General features: G+C 35.1%; 2 protein-coding genes and 1 pseudogene across 2 annotated transcripts; 1 reads left to right on the forward strand and 2 right to left on the reverse strand.

Moving 5' to 3' along the window:
• LOC100810121 (mediator of RNA polymerase II transcription subunit 16-like) lies at nucleotides 1-10,668 on the forward strand (annotated as a pseudogene).
• Nucleotides 10,669-11,357: 689 nt separating this feature from the next.
• Nucleotides 11,358-13,042, reverse strand: LOC100780697 (stem-specific protein TSJT1-like). The gene is given in 5 exon segments (NM_001254136.2): nucleotides 11,358-11,779; nucleotides 11,959-12,079; nucleotides 12,186-12,426; nucleotides 12,590-12,867; nucleotides 12,972-13,042. Coding segments are annotated over 4 exon segments (756 nt in total). The 5' UTR covers nucleotides 12,799-12,867; nucleotides 12,972-13,042; the 3' UTR covers nucleotides 11,358-11,594.
• Nucleotides 13,043-18,275: 5,233 nt separating this feature from the next.
• LOC100783934 (acetolactate synthase 2, chloroplastic) lies at nucleotides 18,276-20,556 on the reverse strand. Its single transcript, XM_003545859.5, has one exon. The coding sequence runs from the start codon at nucleotides 20,385-20,387 to the stop codon at nucleotides 18,426-18,428; it is 1,962 nt and encodes a 653-aa protein (XP_003545907.1). The 5' UTR covers nucleotides 20,388-20,556; the 3' UTR covers nucleotides 18,276-18,425.
• Between the last annotated feature and the right edge of the window lie 2,062 nt (nucleotides 20,557-22,618).

Genomic DNA, 22,618 nt, shown 5'->3' on the forward strand with positions numbered 1-22,618 from the left:
AATCCCACACAATATTCCCTGTAAACAAAACAAATGCTGCGTCTGTATGGAAACTAAACATGCACATATAAAATATGAAAATATTTCGACTTTCTAGAACTAAAAAAAAGTTATGATTAAAACCGTATTATTTTCATGGTTGATAGTTTACGAATCTGTTGGTGTAAAATTGAGATTATGTATTTGATCTTCTGAGCATTTTTTGTAAAATTAATTTGTTTCGTATTATTTTATGCTCTTTATGCTATTCTAATTCTGGTGCTGCCCCTTTTTAAAAGAACTTATTGATTCTTTTTCCTGGTGCTGTTTCCTGGTGTGGAAAACTGAATGCTATAGCTTGTCCTTCTGAAACGTGTGCAAGAATTCCAAGGTTAGTTTTATCCATTGATCATGTTTCCTGGCTGAAAATTTTTTATTATGTGCTAAATGTTTTGTTTAAAATATGACTATTGGTTTGGGTAACTGATAGTTGATGGAAACATTTAAGAGCCAAAAAACAGATTAGGTTATTTTGAGGGTCCATTGCATTTTAGAATTTGTGGATAAATTCAAGAACATTTGATTAATGTTTCAAAGTTCAAACTTTTCCAATTGCGTTTATTCTATTGTGATACCCAGACCAGAAGAAGCACGAGGAAAAGATATTATGGGATATATCTTTTTGTATATTCATCTAGGTGACTGTCTCTTGGACCTTTGACTGGTTTACATAATATTTTTCTTGCTCTTAATCAGTTTCCTCATTTGTTGGCAAATGAATTTGTCAATCAACTTTAAGTTTTGTCCTGCTTGGTTTCTACTTTCTAGTAATATTGTAAAAGGTTTAAAAAAAAAGTGTTAAAAGAAGGGCTGCAACCAAACCTTCCAATAAATATCAGCATATATATCATATTCATTTTATAGGCATATTCATTTGTTAGACAGGCCCACAAACAAATTTGAATGAATAGAGCTTATGGCAAAAAGACTTTGTTCTCATGCTAAATAGGCTTTGCATAATGATGTCCAATGCTTATATCATTTTTGTAATATGCTTCTAATATTTGTTCAAGTATTAAGTTTATATAGACAAACATTCACATATGATGTCTAACCCTGCTCCATTGTGAGTACCCAGTAGTTACTTTGGCTTGCAACACCCTTGCATGGCTTCTTTTACTGGCAATTTTATAATGGTTATTAGTGTTTCTTTATTCTAAAGCTCAACCGGAAATCCACCATTTTGGATCCCTATACATATTGTGATCCCAGAGAGGCCGACTGAATGTGCAGTATTCAATGTCATTGCAGGTATTTTGATGTCACTGTTTCCTTCTATAATCATGGATGTTACAGTTTTACTGTTCTATTGGTGTTGTTTGATCTTATTTTTCACCCTGGCAGAAATGCCAAAAGGTGTTTGTCTTTTTCAATTTCATTATGATAGTAATGAAGTCAAACACAGATTTTAATAAACCCTCGGTATTATTCTTATGCAGATACTGATATCAGTGTACTATCAACACCTGTGGGTGGATTTACAATGAAAGGTAAATACTGAAACAAAAACAGAAACAGCTGAAGTGGGGTATACGAGAAAACCTGCCCTCTCCTTTGCTTGCCTCCTAGCAGTCTGTTTACTGATATCCCAATCCCTTTGATTGCCTTATTGGCAATCTGTTACATCAATTTTTCCTACCTGCCCCTTCCTAATATAACCCTTAGTAATTGGTGATTTCTAGCACATTACCAGCATAAAGGTTCTGCCAAATCCACGAGGCTGTTCGACATTATAATTTTGCATAAACTAATTATGGATTTGGGAATATAAAATTCAGGTATAAGGCCGCAAGTTGAAAGCACAGAAGAAATCTTTTAATTTTCAGAACTTTGGTTTTGGAACTTGTGCATGTTGAATTAAGCCAACCCTTGGAGGATCTTGATCTGGATAGCCTTTAAGCATCATTTCAGATGTTATTGACACATCTGTTCACTCTTTTTAAAGTTAAATATTTGGGGTATCAACTATCAACAGAAAAGTCTGAAGAATTTCCATGATGACAACATTCGAAAAATTAGGAGATATAAGGTGTGTTGGATGGTTAGAGGAGAAGAAAAGAGGGAAAAGGTTGTGGGTTCCATTTCTTCTATAAACAAAACTAATATTCTAACAAACTAATATTTGTCGATAAAAAAATATTCGAAAAATTATTATCATTATCATTATTATCATTGTAACTAATTTACATGGAATATTTTTGATAAATTATATCTCATTTTTAATATTGGTAAAACAAAAAAGTAGTCAAATTGAATCTGAACAATTAACAATTAGCTCCTCTGTAATTTTCTTGTTGCCATCAAATTGGTACTATTTCTTGTCTTTTTTTTCCTGGGCTTTTAGTTTCTGAACTGAACTGTTTCACTATATATGTATGAGTGCATATGTAAATTTTGAAATTTGATCAGTTGCACTGTATGTCTTCACAGATTCTCCTCGTGATTCTGTCCAGTTCATTGAATGGTCCCCCACCTGCTGTCCCCATGCATTATTGATAGCAAATTTCCATGGGAGAGTAACTATTTGGGCTCAACCTTCTCAAGTAAGTGAGACTTACTTAAGTGGATACTGCTACCATCACAATTTTTTGCATAACATGGATGTGTAGTATAATTGCAAGTGCTCTGTCATTGACTTTTACGTGGCCATATTTTTTGGTGAATCGTGGTCATAGATTTAAGTAGTAAGTTTGTTGTTCGTCTGTAAAAGAAAACATGTTACTATTACTGAAACTTACCCCAAACTCTATAACTGTCGATTATTGAGATGGTTTTTCTAAATCACACAATGGGAGCTTTAGCTATGTATTATACCCTAGCTCTGCAAGGAGGTTAATGTAATTGACTTAGTGCTTGTGAATGCCTATGGATTGATCTTTTGTCCAACTTTAACCTTCTCTGCCTTCTCCATTATTCAGATATGTTTTTCTTGTTTATTTGTTTCTGATTTCTTGTCCATTCCGGGGCAAGCTAATCTTGCACTTGATGCTAGCTGCTGGCTGCGAGAGCATGAGTGGCAGCAAGATATTGCAGTTGTTACAAAGTGGCTATCAGGGGTATCCCTGATATGCAGATAATGTCTCTTCTATGTGATGTTTAAATTTTCTGCATATCATTTTTGAGGAGTTGTTATAATGATTTTTATTTATCCAATTTCGCCCTTAAACAATTGTCTCTAAATCGATTCTATCTCTAAACATTATTCTCTAAAAATTATATGAGAGAGCTTTTTTTATAGAGAGAGAAATTCTTAGAGGGGGTGAGTTTTTTTTTTTTTTAGAGAAGGAAAACTTTGTTTAGATAGACAATTTTTTTAAGTTAAATGGGTAATTCATTTTTTCCCTCGAAAATCCCACAATTTGGAGGAACTTTTAATTGTTAACAAAATATGAAGAGAAAGGTTTTGTAGGATTAGTGAAAAATCCCTAATTCTCCTTTAGTCACAATGTCATAGCATTGTGCTGACTTACAACTTATACTGTAGCTAGCTTGTGCACACACACATGAATCTTGTGTACTTCAATCTGCTGATTGTGATATTTTTTAATCCAAATTAATTATGTATTTGAAAAAAACAGTATAGGTGGCTTTCATCTAAACCAAGTGCTCCTGCCAATTCAAGGTCAACATTTGAAGAAAAGTTTCTTTCACGACAATGTCAAACTTCAGGTATTTTTTTTCCATTTGCTATTATGATTGCCTTTTTTCTTCCAGTAAATTTTTTCACTGTAGCAGTAATGAGATATCAAAAGAAATACGACTTTCGACATTGTATTTTGTCATTTTGTGGTAATCTATTTGTTTATTCTTTTTGTTCTTTTCCAATGAACCATCTGAAAGGCATAAGCTAAAATTGTATCTTCCATGGTGCAATCCAACAAGGATTTTTCATGCAGATTAGATGTTGGAAGAAGAGGGACTTGTGTGTGTGTTGGGATTAGGGTTTGAGGGTCATATGGTCCATATGTATACTCTTTGTAACTTAGTAGATCATAGCGAATTATTCTGTTTCACCAGAGGACATAAGCCTATCGATTTCTGTTCTTATTTTTCCACTTTATGTTGGGTTATAGCAATTTTCTTTTTTGCTTTTCTGATTTTGACAATAAAAGTATCTTCATGAAGACAAGTAATTTGAAGTGAAGTACCATAATCTTCCTATGATACTCAACCATCTTAGTGTCTGGCTGATGCTTATCAAGCCCAGATTCTTTAAACGAGATGTGCTATATCAGACACTCATGTCATGATGACACTTGTAATAGTAGGGAGACAATTGCCAAATTTGTGTCTATGTCTGTGTCATGTCCTGTGTCTGTGCTTGTTAGTCTTAATATTAACACAATTTGTATGTTGATGGTGGTAATGGTGACAACCATGGCAATGCCTGAAATTAAAACTGTTTTCCCTCTATTTAATTGCTTACTTCCGTTATTTTTTTAATAATTCATGTTACATGTTCATTTTTTTCTAATTATAGTGCAATTACTGCAATATGTATATTAAAATTGCTGTATGCTAGTGTGTCTTACACATGGAGTTGTTTTGGTTTCAGCTAGATAGCCCAATTTTCTTTGTGTCTGTTCTGTGTTCTCATCAGGATCGGTTCAACTTCATTGGTCCCAGTGGCCTCCTCAGAATGCAACAACACCCAAATGGTTTTGCACTAGTAAAGGACCATTGGGTTGTGGCCCCTGTGGCATTATGGCCGGTGATGCTATCATTACAGACAGTGGTACCATGCTTGTGACAGGTGTGCCAATTGTTAATCCATCCACCATTGTTGTTTGGGAGGTTATGCCTGGGCCTGGTAATGGTTTCCAAGTAATTCCAGACAAACCAAAACCTCGGTGATTCTATACCACTTAACTGTTCACCGGTTTCAAATTTTTCGGCATATGTGAGTCCTGAAACTGCAGCTCAATCTGCTGCAACCACTACATGGGGTTCTGGTGTAACAGCAGTAGCCTTTGATCCAACTTGTGGTGGTTCCGTGATAGCTGTTGTGATAGTTGAGGGTATGAACCTGTTTATGACTTCTTTTTTTCCACACAATTTATATTTGTTCTGTGCTATGGCATACCTTCATTAATAATGATTTTGTTCCTTAAGTTCCAATATATTCTTCTGACATATTATAATTTACATCATCATTATTTTACCCATTTTTATGGCCGAGTCCCATTGAATGGCATTTAGATATGAAAACTTTATTGTATTTATCTGTTCAAGTTATTAAAACCACGTATTTTTCAACATATTTTTTTCCTCCATTGACAACATCATATATTCCTTTGTTACTATGACCATATATAGTTCCACTCCATTACCTTCATCATTATTGCCATCTTTCTTGGTATAAATTTCTGCAGTCTATCTAGCTCTCTCTCTCTCTGTTTTCCCCCTCCCCTTCTTTATAGCCACAACAATTGCAAGCAAGTCTTCATTCTTTATCTACTCAAAACAAAACGATTTTTTTGGCCTACAGCTCTTAGACTGGACAGTCCAGAATTTCTCCATTTGACAGCTGAAAAAGGGGGGGTAAAAGCATATGAAATCAATCAATCAAGTGGACGAGTCCAAAATTGTTCCCATGAGGATTATAATTAAGAACCAATTACCAACTACTCTTAATTGGATGAAACTGGAATACAAGCAAAAATTAAATACTGAAAATCTGAAAAGCAAATGCAAAAAACATCATGAATAACAAGTTAGAGAATAATTATACAATGCTGAAGACACTAAGGATCAGATTTCACTAGGTTTTTCTAACCATTAATTAGAATTCTGACCTAAATTTAAACAATCAATTGATGGGATTATGCATGTTCCCTCCAAATAGTGGTGTTTCCAGTCTTTGACTACCCATCCTTGAACAAGTTGGACATTTTAGCCCTGACCAACTAAAGTAACATACTTGAAGGACCCATATATTTATCCAGCCATCTCCACATCTCTAGATTTCGTGACAATGCTATCTGTGATTTATGTTTGGCAGAATTTATGCCATAGTTTCTTGTGCATTGATCATTGAGCTAGGAAATTGATCATATGTTTATAAGTATATAATTTATCTTACCTTTGTAGGACAGTACATGTCCCCTTATGATCCAGATGAGGGCCCATCAATCACGGGGTGGAGAGTGCAACGCTGGGAATCATCTTTACAGCATGATGTCCTCCATCCAATATTTGGGAATCCTACTTCCAGTATGGGTGGACAGCCTCCTATGCAAACTGTTTGGCAGACCAAAGTGGAGCTGAGCATTCCACCAACAAATGATTTCAAAAATCATCAAGCTCCTGCAGTTGGAATGAACACAGATATGCAAAAGGTATCCGATTTTGGTTTTGATAAGTCAAAAAGGTTTGATTTTTATCCTTTTGATCTTCCAAGTGATGTTAGGACACTTGCAAGAATTTTATAATCTGCTCATGGTGGGGAAATTGCCATTGCTTTTCTTCGGGGAGAAGTCCACATCTTTTCTGGTCCAAATTTTGCACCTGTAGACAACTATCAGATTAGTGTTGGATCTGCAATTGCTGCTCCTGCTTTTTCTTCAACAAGCTGCTGTTCAGCATCTGTTTGGCATGACACAAGCAAGGATCAGACAATTTTGAAAATTATCCGGGTTCTTCCTCATGCTATTCCGACTAGTCAAGTAAAGGCCAACTCATCAAACTGGGAACGTGCAATTGCTGAAAGGTGATTTCTTAAAACCCTTCTCAGTATATGACATGTTAATGCTTTCTCAGTTTTTACACAGTGGAGGTTGTGATTTGTGTCCCTTTTAAATGGTTTATTTTGTTGCGAACTGACATCTATTTAGGAAAAGTAGGTTTTGGTGGAGCCTTTTGGTTGGAGTTAATTGGTGGGATGCTGTGGGCTGTACACAGAGTGCTGCTGAGGATGGTATTGGTAAGGAGGTGCAAATTATTTTGTCATGTTGAAGTTAGTGCCAGGGGAATTAGAGAAAAGGGATAATTCAATTTGCTTTGTTTCATATATGCATTCTACTATGAAGCATCTGCACAATGTGCCATTGATGCTCTATATTGATGAGTTTCTTTGTTTTTCCTTTTTCTGTTTCAGTTTCACTCAACAGTGTTATTGCAGTCTTGGATGCAGATTTCCATTCTCTTCCTTCTGCTCAGCACAGACAACATTATTGTCCTGTATATTTCTGTGAATTATCACCAGTAGCTGTCATAGTTATCTTCTTCATTGTTAGGTCCTGGGGTGTCTTATTATTTTTCTGTTGTTTCATAGTGTTTCAGGGATATAATATTACCTGTATAATGGACCTTGCAGTAGATCCTTAGTCAACTAGTGCCTGCGTCAAAAGGAGGTGAAGAACCATCCCTAGGGCGTTCGAGAATTGGTACTGGAAATGCTGGCCAAGGATATACATATGGAGAGGTATAACTATATTATGACTTGTCTGAAAGCTCCTATTTCAGTGATTTATGACTAACATAAATGTGTTTCAGAAGTCAACATAATTCTCTCTTGTACTTTCAGAGATTAACTGTTAACTTATGGTCTTACTACACTGGTAATGCTGGCTTGCAACACCCATTGCCAGTTTCTCAGGTGGGGAGTAATAACATTCAGGTTCGGCTGCATTATATTGATGGGAACTACACTGTACTGCCCGAGGTTGTGGAAGCAGCCCTTGGCCCCCATATGCAGGTAACTTTCTGTTTTCCCATTTCAAAAGTCAGTATTTTTGGCGGAGAAAAAAATTCATGATTTGAAAACGAGATGTAATAGTGATACATGTTAGTGAAGTAGGACGAGAAGGGGATCTATTGTCTTTCTTCAGTAACGATGCCTTTTTGATGACGTATTTAGTGATGGAGCACACTGTTAAATTATGTAGGAGCATTTAATGATTGAATGTTGTGCTTTTTTAAAAATACATGTTTTTGTTCTTTTTGGGTTCATTAATATGTGTTTGTTTCCTTGGATTAAGTGACTAGCTTTCCTGTGAATGAATCCTGCCCTCAAAAATAAATAAAAAGATGGCTATGCAGAACATGCCCCGTCCTAGAGGTGCTGATGCTGCTGGTCTTCTACTATGTGAGCTAGAACTCCATCCTCCAGCCGAAGAGTGGCATAGACGGAATATGTTTGGGGGACCTTGGTCTGATCCAGATGTTTTGGATTCTGCAAATGATGCACTAAAACTTGTTAGTTTAAATCCTCTTGATTCCAGCTCATTGGAAAATTGTGATGTCTACTATGGAGCCAATGGCTTATGGCCAAGGAAGCGCAGGATGTCTGAACGAGATGCAGCTTTTGGGTTGAACACTTATGTGGGCCTGGGAGCATACCTTGGTATAATGGGATCTCGAAGAGATGCTGTTACTGCATTGTGGAAAACTGGCATTGAAGGGATCTGGTACAAGGTATGAAAAGAAACTTTCTTTGTTCTTTTGTGTTGTTTTCTGACCATATGTGCACGTAAGGTTTTATAACTATTAAATGCTTGGTATTGAGTGCGGTCCATGAGTTTTTCTTTTTAATCTTTGATAAAGGCAATATGAGGTTTTCTCTTGATAGATGTAAGACAAATTGCTACTTGACAATCAATGTAAATGAAATGTTGAATGATTGAAAATTTTAGCAGTGTCAGACTTGTTAATCTGGCTAAACATGGACCAAATTTGTAAACAAAGCCATTCCTTCGATGATGCCTAGAAATTAGTAATAGACACTTCTCTTTCTTCTTCTTCCTGACCTTTAACTTCATTATCTACTTGCATGTAAATATTATTTTACTTTCTCATTCTCCATTTTACTTCTGTTTGGTACAGTGTATGAGATGTCTACGGCAGACTTGTGCTTTTGCCTCACCAGCTTCCACTAATCTTCCTAGTCAAAATGACCGGGAGATTTGGTGGATCAGCAGCTGGGCTTATGGCTGTCCAATGTGTGGTGGAACATGGGTTCGAGTTGTACAGCTGGCTTCAATACAAAATTGTCATTTTAGTTTCTCATTTGGTGAGGGAAGAATTGATTGTATTTTATCTACAGAAACTGAAGGTAGATAAAATACTGGATGGAATGGAATTGTACAGGAGAAGAGACATGTAGATTACCTGACAGGCTCTTTATCAGTATGTTGTCATTAACAGTGACTAAACAACCTTGGATTCGAGTATTATTCTACTGGTCACTTTGTAAAGTTCCAAGAATTATCAAGTAATTTACCTAGATCTCAATTTTTTTGGGAATTATGATCATGTGATTCGTGTCACACCGCCAAAATTAGGTATTATCCTTGTAATGTATGTAGTTGCTCCTTCCAAATATATGGTTCAGGATTTTTAACCCTTAAAATTGACTAGAGTGCACCATATCATGCACAGCATATGATGATATCATGCAAGGCATATTAATTTTCCTTTTACCCATCACAAGTCAGTTGGATGATCATTTGGTGATATCATGCAAAGCATATGGTGATATATGGTAGGTATCATTAAAAGCTTATGGGTTGATAGTTAGGCTTCATATATGCATAACTTATGCTAAAGATCAGTTTTATCACATAACGAAGTTATTTTGCTTATTAAAAAAAAAATTACATGGCTGGTGTAAAAAATACCTTGTGCATCATTGTTGAGCGTTTTGGAACCTAGTATATGGGTAAGACTAGATAATGTCTAGAAGCAGATCATTATTTCCTTCCACAATAGAGCGAAACTTACCAATGACATTTGAAATATATCATCATTATTTTTCTTCAGTGGCTGGTTGTTGAAAACAGATCAAAATCGTGTATGTATCAGAGAAGGCAGAGCTAGTTGAAGGCATGGATGAAGAATTGGTCACACTGAGAATGAGAAGAAATGATTGAAGCCTTCACACATAGGTGAGTGATGAAAATCTCAAAACTATCCCAAAAACAAAGATCAATGACAGGAGTAGGACCAAACAGTCAGAGGATACTCTCCAACAAATGGTATCAGCCATACCTGACAAGGTCCAAGTGAAAAAGGATGAAGGTCCAGATATACTACCAAAAATCTTGATTATTGCTAAAGGTCTATGTCAATTTTTTTTTCTATTTTTCGTTGTAATTTTAATTAAATAAAGTTTGTGCCTTTTCCACCTTTGGACTATATGTATTGAACTCGTTTTCAATGGAGGGACTTTTGACATTCTGAGAAAATAAGTGTGAAGGCAACCGTGACTTATCTTCCATTGCTGGAAGTGGCATCCTCCAAATTTTGTGACCTGTTCCGCTCCTAGTATGGATCACATCAGAAGACAAGGAGAGAATGCATGTGGTGGGGATTACTTTCTTGTGGGGCCCAAAAGGTTGAAGTTGACTGAGCATGACAAGCTGTTGAATAAGTTTTTAGGCACAGGGGAGCTCTGGTGTCTCTGTTGGGAAGGGATTATCCTGGGGAATGTGTTTGCTGTGATGGAGGAATTAGTGTCTAGGAGGAAATTGCTCAAGAAGTGTGTCTCCAACTTGGATTTGGAGAAGCTGGTACTTTTGTAATCTATGATCTTTGTGCTGCTTCTTATTTTAATCTATTCAAGTCCAATCCAAAGGTTGAATTTATATTTTAACCCGACATGTGAATAATCCTGAGTACTTCCTATGCAAATAAGCAAGCCTCTAAGGGATCACTATTGCAATTGACAAGCCATAGTAATTACAAATTCACGTTAAAAGAAAACTTACTCCATCACAGTTACAATGACTCTATTATTTTGAAATTTACATGTGAATTACTGCACATAGGTAGTTAACCTACCACTTATAAAAATACTAGCAACACATTCTCGGACAAGTGTGTTACTAAGAGTGTGTTTTTAGCACTCATCTACCGCTTATAATTCTGCCTTGTGTTGAAACACAAATAAAACATTACTGTAATGAAATGTTTCCTTCGGGATTTGTACTCATTTCCAAGTCATACAAAAGTTACCAAAAGAAATTTCTTTTCACATATATATATATGGTATTTGTATACAAATATTTTGATGGAAGTATTATAGTCAAGGATCTATTTAGCACAATAAATGTTGACAGACCACATAACCAGACTGTGTACATTCAACTGAACAAATAATAATGTGCGTGATTCCTGCCTTGCTTGATTTTGTGAAGGGAGATTTAACAACATACTAGCATTAGTCCCCGTGTAATGAACGGTTTTTTAAGAGAAAAAAGCACACAAATAAAAGCAATTGAGTGAATAATAAAAATTGAAAACCTGTTCAGTCACATGTGACGACGACTAATCAATTTTTATATAATTATCGATAACAAAAGCAAATACACACACAAGAATTTAAAAGCAAAAAACTGAAACTTCTTATTATTGATATTAGAAATTACCATAGTCATGTTCAACATTGAAGCATGAATATGTACAGAACAATGGAACCAAACGAGAAAAACTACATAACCCAAAAGAGCTGAAGCCTAAAAGCAGAGTCAGCACCATCATATTAAGTTGTGTACTCTTAACCACTTAGAAAAGGGTTTTAAAAAAAAGTTGGGCTATGATTAAATCAGTCAAGTTTGTTAGCTCCATGTGGCCCAATTAGCTTCACTTCCAACACGAGGCATCACTTGGATCTTTGTCTGAGAGTCAACATTGAAGTTAGCCCCACACATAAATCCCTCGCTGTCAATCCTAGGCATTGCTTTCATCTTCTTTGTTGGATGTTCAATGCTCATGAGACCATGCTCACTATGAAACATACACCCTGCAATTCAACGCCAGTAAAGCTTTAAATTCCAGACACAAGTTACCCTTTCAAATGTATTTACGTTTTTTATTAGTCCACATTTAATTTTGCCATTATCTTATAATTGTCGATCTGATATATAAAAATTAGTAATTTGAATGGTGGTTTAGAATATTCAAAGCTGCAAATTTACATACCATTCGGAAATGGTGCAAATGATTTAGCACAGCTTGCTTTTATAAGCTCCAGATTTTCAGAAATAACTATGGAACCATCAGCTGCAACACCCCAGTAGAGCCCAATCTGGCCATTAGAACCCTGCTCAAACAAACAAATTAATATTCAATCCTAGAAAAATTAATAACACCATGTATACATGGCCAAACCACACATTTCTTTTGTATAGATCAAGAAAGAGACTTACAGATGCAACAAAAACTGTTCCATCCTTGTTGTCATAGATCACAAATCCAAAACTGCCTTCAAGTTCTTTGAGGACTTGATCAGCGGGGTATGGACCCCTGTCACGAAGAGTTCGATATGCTTCAGTGATAAACATGGCCTCATTTGTTCCCTTTGATAGCCCATACTGCTTGTTGAGCATGCTAAGGTTGTGCAGGCCACCCAGGAAGACACAGTATATGTTATCCAAACCACTAAACAACCTGTGACACATTTTTCTTTTGTATTAATAATTCATAAATCCGTTTCACAAACAATAGATTCATTAACCTATCAGCCATGAAATTTGAAAAGGGAATATACTGATTACAACAATAGATTAATTCAATGCCATTCATATCTCAAAGGCAATTAAATTAAGCATACCTTTGATGAATGGAGGGCTTGTTTGAAGGGGAATAGGCTAGCAAAGCTTCATTCCCAAAGCACATTGAGAAAGCATTGGAGGAATTGCAGGACATGAAATCCTGAAGGATTTCGTGACTTAGCTTAGGCTTAGTGCATGAATTCAACGAAGCTGGACTGTTCAGCTCTTTGGGTGCTTTAACCAACTTCTCCTTGAAAATTCCCAACATTTTTGCCTCTATCTAGGAATTAGTAACTTTCTCAAAGAAATGCGCCAATATCAGTAAATATGGTATTAACTGCAGAAAGAACATGAAAAAAATATCAACTTTTGGACAATAATTAATGATCATCCATATGAACAAATTGGAAGGAAAAAAACTCTAAAAAGTGGAGAATGTACCAAAAATCAGCAATCCAAATAGTTGCAGGTGAAGAATGAGATTTAGAAAACGGACAAGACAGTGATGATAGGAAGAATGAGTCGAGCATGCTTTCATATATAGATGCAATAAGAAGAGAGAAACTGTGTCATGTCAACGTGGCAATTCTATCCCAACATGAAAAGTAGATAAAGATGAAAAAGTAAAGTGTAGCAATCATTAAGTTTATAATAAATGAAAGTCAGAAGTGATTTAAAATATAGTAGTGGTAAAGAGTCATGAGAAATGTATATTATTAATCAGAATATCAGATTATAGATCTAGAAATGTTCTTGGCCACATGATTTCCAAAAATGCTTCCATATATGAATGAAATTGTGAATATATATTTATATTATTATCTGTAAATTCGATTTGCTGAAAAGTTTATAGCATACTTATGATGCAGTCATGAAATATTTCCCAAAATGGGAAAAGGAGAAATTTTTTTATGGATTTTGGTAATAAGTACCTTGCATTAGTTAAAAAGTAAAAAAAAAAAGATTTACTTGTGTAAATTATATGAAAACATAAAAAAGATAATAATAAATATATTTTTTTTTTGTCTGGGATAAAAATATGATTAAGTTTTACTTTAAATTTCTTAATCATTAATTTAACATTTGTTCTTTTTTTAGAAGTAAAGGAAATGGTCTTTGGTGACCTAATTAATCAGGATTGGATGGCATCAGAATCTAGAATTGGATGACGTGGCAGTGATTGGTTGGAAAGGCGTAGCGGGAGACACGGTTGTTGGAATACGAGGCCAAGGTCTTATCCATATTCACATGACAATGATCTGACTCAGCTACTTCCATCCTGCAGAATTTAGATCCTTTTAAGTATTTCATTTTTATTAATATTCTTAATTCTTTTAAATATTATTATTTATTTTAAAACTTAAAATAAACACATCATGCTAATTTGGAAAAAAATATTATTATTATTTTTAAAAATACATTAAATTTTATATTCTTATAACTTTAACAAATTTTAGTTGAAATTTTATATTTTAAGTATCTTATTAAATTAATAGACATAAAAAATAAAGTCATTTGAATTAAATAATTCGTTTTAATAACTTCTCATTTTTTTATTCATTTTGTTTTTATATAATAAAAATAAAACATTTAATAATAATAATATTTTAATTATATTTTACTCTTTCTTAAAATATACTATAATTTCATCTTGTTTAAAAATAATAACAACAGTTTATATATTTTATTTTTAAATTTTATTTAAACTTTTAGAAGAATCAGTGCATTAACTTCAAATTAATTGGAAGGTGCAGCGTTAACGTTAACACTGTCTCTTTCTCTGAAGCATCCAGTGCATCATACACAGTACTGTGTTTGATCTGGAGGAGTTGTTTTCTCTTTAACGTAGTATGGTCTTTTATGAAAGTTGTTTGGTTGAGATTAAATTAGCATACTAGGACAAAAAAGAGGCTATGATAGGACAAAAAAATGGGTGATACTGTAATGTATTTAACATAACAAACACGGTCAAAGAAAATAGATAAAATTACGTATGTTTGAATTGAAGGTCATATAAAATAAATAATGCAACAATTAAGTTTGGATACCTCAAACTCACGGAGAGTTAAAGATTTAAAGGCCCTAATTGTCATAAAAAAAAATTGAAGATCGTCTAAAATAAACAATGCAATAATATATTACTATAAGTACGAATTTTACTTTTTTTAAAATGATAATGTATATAAAAATAAAATAAGGTATTTTTTTTCTTTAGTTTAAAAGGATAACAATATGGACAAAATCACCAAATTGGATCCATTTTACAAATTAATTATCAAATGGGTCTGTTTCATTTTTATTTATCAAGAGAATCTGTTATTTTACTACAAAGCGCTTACCTACGAGATACGTTCCACCGGAACGCGACACGTGGCGTGACTTGACAGGACGATGGGACAGGGGTAGAAGTGGCGGCCTACTAGGCGTGACCACTAGTGGTGGTCTGCCAGGCGCTACCAGTAGTGGTGGGGTCCAGGCGCGTCCACTAGGCACGTCCCTCTTCCTATAAAACTCCTTCCCCTCCGTTTCATTTTCAAACAAAAACGTTGAAGTGAGCTGAATTGAAACGTGTTGAAGCGTTTTATACCGGTTATAATTACTCTAAATAAATTAAATTACTGTCACAACAATTTCCTACTTTGCACACTTACGACGCAAAACAATCGGCATTTATTTTTAATGTCTATGTATAAATTTTAGCTATTAAAAAAATATACCAACAACATCAATAATTATGAGCTTAACTAATAATAATAATAATGTGCTAGACATAAAAATTACTACAATAAATAATTATTGTCATCAACAAACAAATATAACATAATTATAACCAAAAATTAATTATTAAATTACCAAAAATTACTAATTATCACACAAAAAATATAAACAAAATTACTATTTCATTTTATAGTTCGTGTCAATTTGTTTATGCACCTACAAAATATAATCATTATTATCATCAACAAAATAAATATTAATTAATGTTATAATGTATCAAAGATAAAAAATATTTACTAGTTTTGAGCAAAATTTCTAACCGGTATAAAGCGCTTCAACACGTTTCAACTCAGCTCACTTCAACGTTTTTTGTGTGAAAATGAAACTGAGGAGAAGGGGTTTTATAGGGAAGAGGGACGTGCCTGGAGCCATCACTAGTGGACGCGCCTGACAGGCTACCACTAGTGGTCGCGCCTGGCAGGTCACCACTTCCACCCCTGTCCCATCGTCCTGTCAAGTCACGTCACGTGTCGCGTTCTGGTGGAACGCGCCCCTCAGGTAAGCGCTTTGTAATAAAATAATAGACTCCCTTAATAAATAAAAATGAAACAGACCCATTTTAGTAATTAATTTATAAAAGGGATCCAATTTAGTGATTTTACCTAACAATATGATACAAACATGTTAGTTTTATATGCATACAGTTTTTTCCAGGCTATAGTATTTCATTGTACAATGTTTTACTTTGTTGGCAACTTGGCAATTGGCATTGTATATATATTGAGATCGATCTTTAATCAAAATATTTCCAGTAATTAGATTATGTTAATTGTAGCATTATCGCCCAAAATTAATATAAAATTTTTTTTAAAAAAAAAACACTAACTTTGACTCTTGTCTTCTTCGTTCGGTATTGTTTATAAAAGGTTCCCCAAAGTGTTGCTTATACTTTGTGTCAACCAATAAATAAGTGTTGCATATACTCTGTGGTAACACAAGCATATAAGCATGTCTGTACATCCTTTCCAATAGCCTAATATACATACACATGTTGCCTATATCTTGCCCATAAATATACAGTATAACCAAATTTCATTAGTTTGTTACCTACATCTTGTATTAGTTTGTTGAAAAGGTGCAAATTGAACATATATAATATAAACAAAATCTGGGGTGATATATATTATGCTAATTTATTAAAAAAAATATTATGCTATTAATCAAAACTAGGTATAAGGGGGAAAAGTTGTCATAGACAGGTGGTTGAGTAGAAATCAAATGTGTACTAGAATGTCTTTAAGAATAATATTTTATTGAAACTATTTTGATAATCTCTACGTTTTAAAAAATTAATCTCAAAATTTCATCTATAAGATATGTTGCTTTAAAAAAAATGACTTCAAGCATAAGCAAGCTCGAATCTCATAATCGTGGGTTTGGCAATAAATTGTAAACACTTAATTAAAAAAAAATTAGGCAATGTAACCATTTTCAATATACACAAATGCAATGAAATGTTGAATAATAATTTCTATCCACATGCAATATTCATAAAATACCTCTAAAAGTGTAAGTCGTGGCACTTAACATTTGGTCTGATTCTTCACCAAACTGTGAAAGAAGCTTCTCTTGCCTTTAGCTGTTTTCCACCAAGCCTGACAAAGCTGTAGAAAATCAGATTCGAATATAGCCCCTCTGATATATAACTCTGTCGTTGTAATGGTTGTCCATCTAAACGGTAAAGCCTTCGCTTCCTTTGGGCACAACTCCGATTCAGAAAACTTTATAGCTGCAACTAGAACTTCTCCTTTGCAGTCATGAATCATAAGGCCCAAACCAGTTCCACTATTGCCTCTAACACTAGCATCAAAGTGTGTTGTGTCTATTCTGAGACCCAAACCTCACTCTCAAGTCTCAAACATACTAAAAGGGGCAATTAACCTCTGCCACTCTAAGTTCGTGGCACTTTTACTTAAAGTTCGCATACCCTCTTTAAAGATAAAACTCCTACTATCATGTTAAGATCATCGGTTTAAAAATCAATGAACATAGTTTTTTTTTATTAAAAATTACAATAAATGACATTATTTACATTAAATATTATTTTTTTCTATAAAAATTCAAGACATTAACAAGCAATCTTCAAAAATTAAGAAAAGACATCCCTAAAGCCTAAAGGCAAAGCTGAATTTCTGGATGTCTTAATTCCAATTTCAACGTACTGACTTAAATTGCAAATTGTTCATTGATCGTGAATATATATCATTTTGTTCTTTGAAGGATTTTCCTTCTAAAAGAATTAGTAACTTGATTATAACCCATAAAAATAAGTGAAGAGGCTATGCCTAATTTGCAAAAACTACAAGAAAAAGTGGGATGAAGAACACAATCTAATTTGTTTGCCATCGATTTTAACCAGCAAGTCAGCAGCTGCATAAAATGACCTAGCTCTGTTGAAGAAAACTTCTAGCTTCTTCCTCTGTTACGAACTCAATTAAAAGACCTGCTACAGACAATTTCAATTTGCATTAAAATCGGATGGCATTACACAATTTGATTGACTGTCACCACAAAAAAATAAAGATTTGTCACGGTTAGTACCTAAAGGAGACAGTGAACTCAATACGATAAGAGCAGAGAGTCATAACGCTACTAGAGCAACCATATAAGATCACGAGTACCAAGCCAAACCCAAAAATGGAAAGGATTTTTCCATCTTTCAAAATTCCATAGAATTTTTAGATTCAACATTTAAATTTCAAAATTGAATATTCCAGTTGTTAATTTTGCATTAAAAAAAAAAGTGATGAAAAGAAAGTAAAAAAGATGAGGTCCTTTACAAGAATGATTGATTTTTAGAATTTAGAAAGGAGGATGTGATGATAATATGCAAATTGGTGTATTTTCCATAGCTCACTATTTGTTCTGTGCTTGGTACAAAGAAATTAGCTTCTTCTGAATTCTGATTTGCAGTATTTTGATCACCAAGTAGCCATTAGACATTTTAATAATGTTTCAGTAACAATATAACCAAAGAGACATATAATTAACAAAAATAACCAACATTGTACGGAAAAACAAGCAGCCTATCTTAGTTGCCAACATGAATACAAAATTTAAGAAGCTATTAGCTTACTATTTTTACAAAACAACCATAAGATAAATTTGCTCAGGAAATCAGTAACTTGTCCTGCCATCACCCTCAGTTATCACGTCCTGGAAGGTTCCATTGCTAGGAATCATGGGCAAGACATGCTCTTGATGGGGTACAATGACATCAAGAAGATAGGGGCCAGGGGTGTCCAACATTTTCTGAATTGCCGCTCTAAGGTCTTCTTTCTTGGTCACACGAGCTGCCGGTATCCCGCAAGCATCAGCAAACTTCAACATATCAGGAAATATGGCATTCTCATTAGAGGGGTCTCCCAGATACGTGTGAGCCCTGTTAGACTTATAGAACCGATCCTCCCACTGAACAACCATACCCAAGTGTTGATTATTCAACAACAATATCTTAACCGGGAGCTTCTCTACCTTGATAGTGGCCAGCTCCTGAACATTCATTATAAAACTCCCATCACCATCAATGTCAACCACAACCGCACCCGGATTAGCCACAGCCGCACCGATGGCAGCCGGCAATCCAAACCCCATAGCACCAAGACCACCGGATGTTAACCACTGCCTAGGCCTCTTGTACTTGTAAAACTGAGCAGCCCACATCTGGTGCTGTCCAACTCCAGTACTCACAATAGCATCCCCATTAGTCAACTCATCAAGAACCTGTATAGCATACTGAGGAGAAATCTCATCCTCAAAAGTCTTATAGCTCAAAGGAAACCTTCGCTTCTGCTCATTCAGCTCTTCCCTCCAACCTCTAAAATCAAGCTTCCCCCCAACCCCTCTGCTCTCCAACATGTGATTAATCCCCTTCAACGCCAGCTTCAAATCAGCGCAAACCGAAACATGCGGCTGCTTGTTCTTTCCAATCTCTGCCGAATCAATATCAATGTGAACTATCTTAGCCCGGCTCGCAAAAGCCTCGAGCTTCCCCGTGACACGGTCATCAAACCTCACCCCAAACGCAAGCAAAATATCAGCCTTGTCCACAGCATAATTAGCATAAACAGTCCCGTGCATCCCAAGCATCTGAAGAGAATTCTCATCAGCAATGGGATAAGCACCAAGACCCATCAAAGTACTAGCAACAGGAACACCAGTGAGCTCGACAAAACGCCGCAATTCTTCACTAGAATTCAAACAACCACCACCAACATACAAAACAGGTTTCTTAGATTCCATAACCAACCTCACAATAAGCTCCAAATGATTCTCATTGGGAGACTTAGGCAACCTAGACATGTAACCAGGTAACCTAATTGGTTGATCCCAATTAGGAATCGCAAACTGTTGCTGAATATCTTTGGGTATATCAATTAACACAGGGCCAGGTCTACCCGAAGTGGCTAAGAAAAACGCTTCATTAACGATTCTAGGAATATCATCAACATCTAGAACGAGATAGTTATGCTTTGTGACGGAACGCGTTACCTCGACGATGGGGGTTTCTTGGAAGGCGTCGGTGCCGATCATGCGGCGGGGGACCTGGCCGGTGATGGCGACGAGGGGGACGCTGTCGAGCATGGCGTCGGCGAGGCCGCTGACGAGGTTGGTGGCGCCGGGGCCGGAGGTGGCGATGCAGACGCCGGGGATGCCGGAGGAACGGGCGTAGCCCTCGGCGGCGAAGACGCCACCCTGCTCGTGGCGGGGGAGGACGTTGCGGATGGAGGCGGAGCGGGTGAGTGCCTGGTGGATCTCCATGGAAGCACCACCGGGGTAGGCGAACACGTCCGTCACGCCCTGCCGCTCCAGCGCCTCCACGAGGATGTCGGCGCCCTTGCGGGGCTCCTCCAGGCCGAATCGGGAGACAAAATCTTCGGCGGCGGCGGCGGTGGTGGTTTTCGCGGTTGCATCGGAGAGGGCGCTGGAGATTTTGAGAGAAGGGCGTTGGGAGTGATAGGAACTGTTTGGGAGGGAGGGAAATTGGAGGGCGAGACGCAGAAAGGGCTTCTGGGAAGATGATGATGATGAAGAAGGGAGGGCGGTGAACGCAGGTTTTGGGGCAGTGGTTGCCGCCATTTTCAAATAGCACCAAAAGGTATCCAATCCAAACCTAAATCAATAACAAGTGAATCACGGAATCACATATTATACCTTATAGTTATATCTATTGTCAATTCTTCGTGCTGATGCCACATTGTTAGTGTGTTTATGGTTTTCATTGAGTAACCTATTTTAGTTTATAATTTTATTTTATTCGCGTTAAAACGTTTAATGATCAATTTATAATATTTTATCAATCAATCAATATATTATATAAAATTAAGTTAGTCTTTTTTAAATTTTAGTTATTTTTAATTTCTTTAATTATTAATGCTTGAGACTTGAAGTTGTCATATACTGAAACTTCATCATCTCAAGAATTATCAACTCTAAATAATTCTCAAAATGTTACACGACAAAACTATTTAGTTTGGGGACATTGTAAGCAAATTGATGAAGATGTTATAAAAGTGACAATGATGTGTATTTGTTATGATAAATGAGTTAAGGGATGCGGTATTAATATGTTTAAGGCTCATTAGGCTAGACAAAAAGATCAAATAGAGGCTTACAAGAAGATTCTTTCTGATGTCCAACATCAAATGAAGTAACTACTTGAACAGTTTAAAAAAAGAAGTACAGGAACAATCTAACAAAAGTAGCATTTGAAATAGATGAAGACCATGTGAGAATAGTTAAAGAATTAAGAAGAACTCAAAAATCAGTTTCTTCCAAGTCTCAAAAGTGGGAGAACACTCCTCATGTAGATGATTATTTCATGCCTAGAATAACTCCTGAAGCTCAACCTAGCTTGAAGAGTGTCTTGCAAAATAAGCAAATTGTAGAAAAGTGTGACAAAGCCATTGCAAAATGGATGATAGATGCTTCAGTGTCATTTAATGCAATTAACTTGACATATTATCAGCATATGATTGATGCTATTAGTAGCATGAGTTCAGGATATAAAGCCCCAAATTTTTATAGAATTTGTGGTCCTTTGTTAAATATGTGGGTTGATGAAGTGAGGAAGCTTGTTGAAAGTTACGAAGAAGTTTGAAAGGAAACTGGAAATACTTTAACGCCTGATGGGTGGACTCACCACTCTAGGAGAACTCTCATTAATTTTCTTGTTTATTTTCCTAGAGAGACTATTTTCTTAAGGTTTGTTGATGCTTCCAATAACCTACCAACAACAACATAATTTGCAGTATTATCGATCACAACAGATGTATTATTATATTGATTACGCTTTGATTGTTTACCTATTTTGCTTATATTTTTTTATTGTTGATATGAGAACATTTTGATCAATTTAGGAATTGACTAAGGCACCAAAATTATGACCCAATTAATTTGGAAATCCTTGATGACCATTCTAATCGGGTGTTGGAGGAGTCACCATCATTCTTAACTCGTGAAGAGAGGAAGAATTTACATAATAATCTTGCAAACATGTCCATTCGATCAACTTCAGATGATATTGGTATGTTTCTTAATAACATTAGTATTTATTAGGTACCACTTATGTTAATTGCTAATTTGAACCTATAATGATGTTGCCATAGATAAATTAAGTCTTGATGAAGATGATGATGATGTGCCACAACCATCAGATAACACCATGGAAGATGTTAATCCAAATGAAAGCAATATTGGTGAATAGTCTTATTCTTTTGATGGAGAAGAATTATCTCAAGTTGACCAAACATTGATTCCTTGGATGTAAATTATGGATGTTGTCATGTTGATGTTATTTGTGTTTTCATTTCAAAACTTATTCATGAACTTGTGTTATTGAATTATTATTGGTGGACATGTGTTATAAACTTTAATACTTAATTGTTATTTTGTATTTTGAAATATAGATGACTTTTTCTTAGTTAAATAATGTTAGTTATATACTTATATAATATATATATATATATATATATATATATATATAATTTTAATTTTTTTAATATATATTAGGTCAAATCAGATCAATTATTAGCCCATCGATTAGACCACGGACGCACTACCCCAACAAAATCAATGACCGAATCAAATTTCATAATATTACTTTGAAGACAAATCTAAGTATCAAATAAAAATAGATATCACCTTCTTCATACCGAACTTATCGCATATTAATTGTTTTCTGAGACAATTAATTAAAATTTAATTTTTATTTATATAACAGTTACCAATTTTTTAATGATTTCACTTCTTTCATCAATTAAATCAACTTATTTATGCTCATAAATAAATACCAATACGTGAAATAATCG

The sequence above is a fragment of the Glycine max genome, chromosome 15 (genome assembly GCF_000004515.6).
Source record: "Glycine max cultivar Williams 82 chromosome 15, Glycine_max_v4.0, whole genome shotgun sequence".
Classification (NCBI taxonomy): domain Eukaryota; kingdom Viridiplantae; phylum Streptophyta; class Magnoliopsida; order Fabales; family Fabaceae; genus Glycine; species Glycine max.

Excerpts from the sequence above, each read along its gene's own strand:
- LOC100783934 (XM_003545859.5), bottom strand. The coding sequence starts at position 20,387 with ATGGCGGCAACCACTGCCCCAAAACCTGCGTTCACCGCCCTCCCTTCT.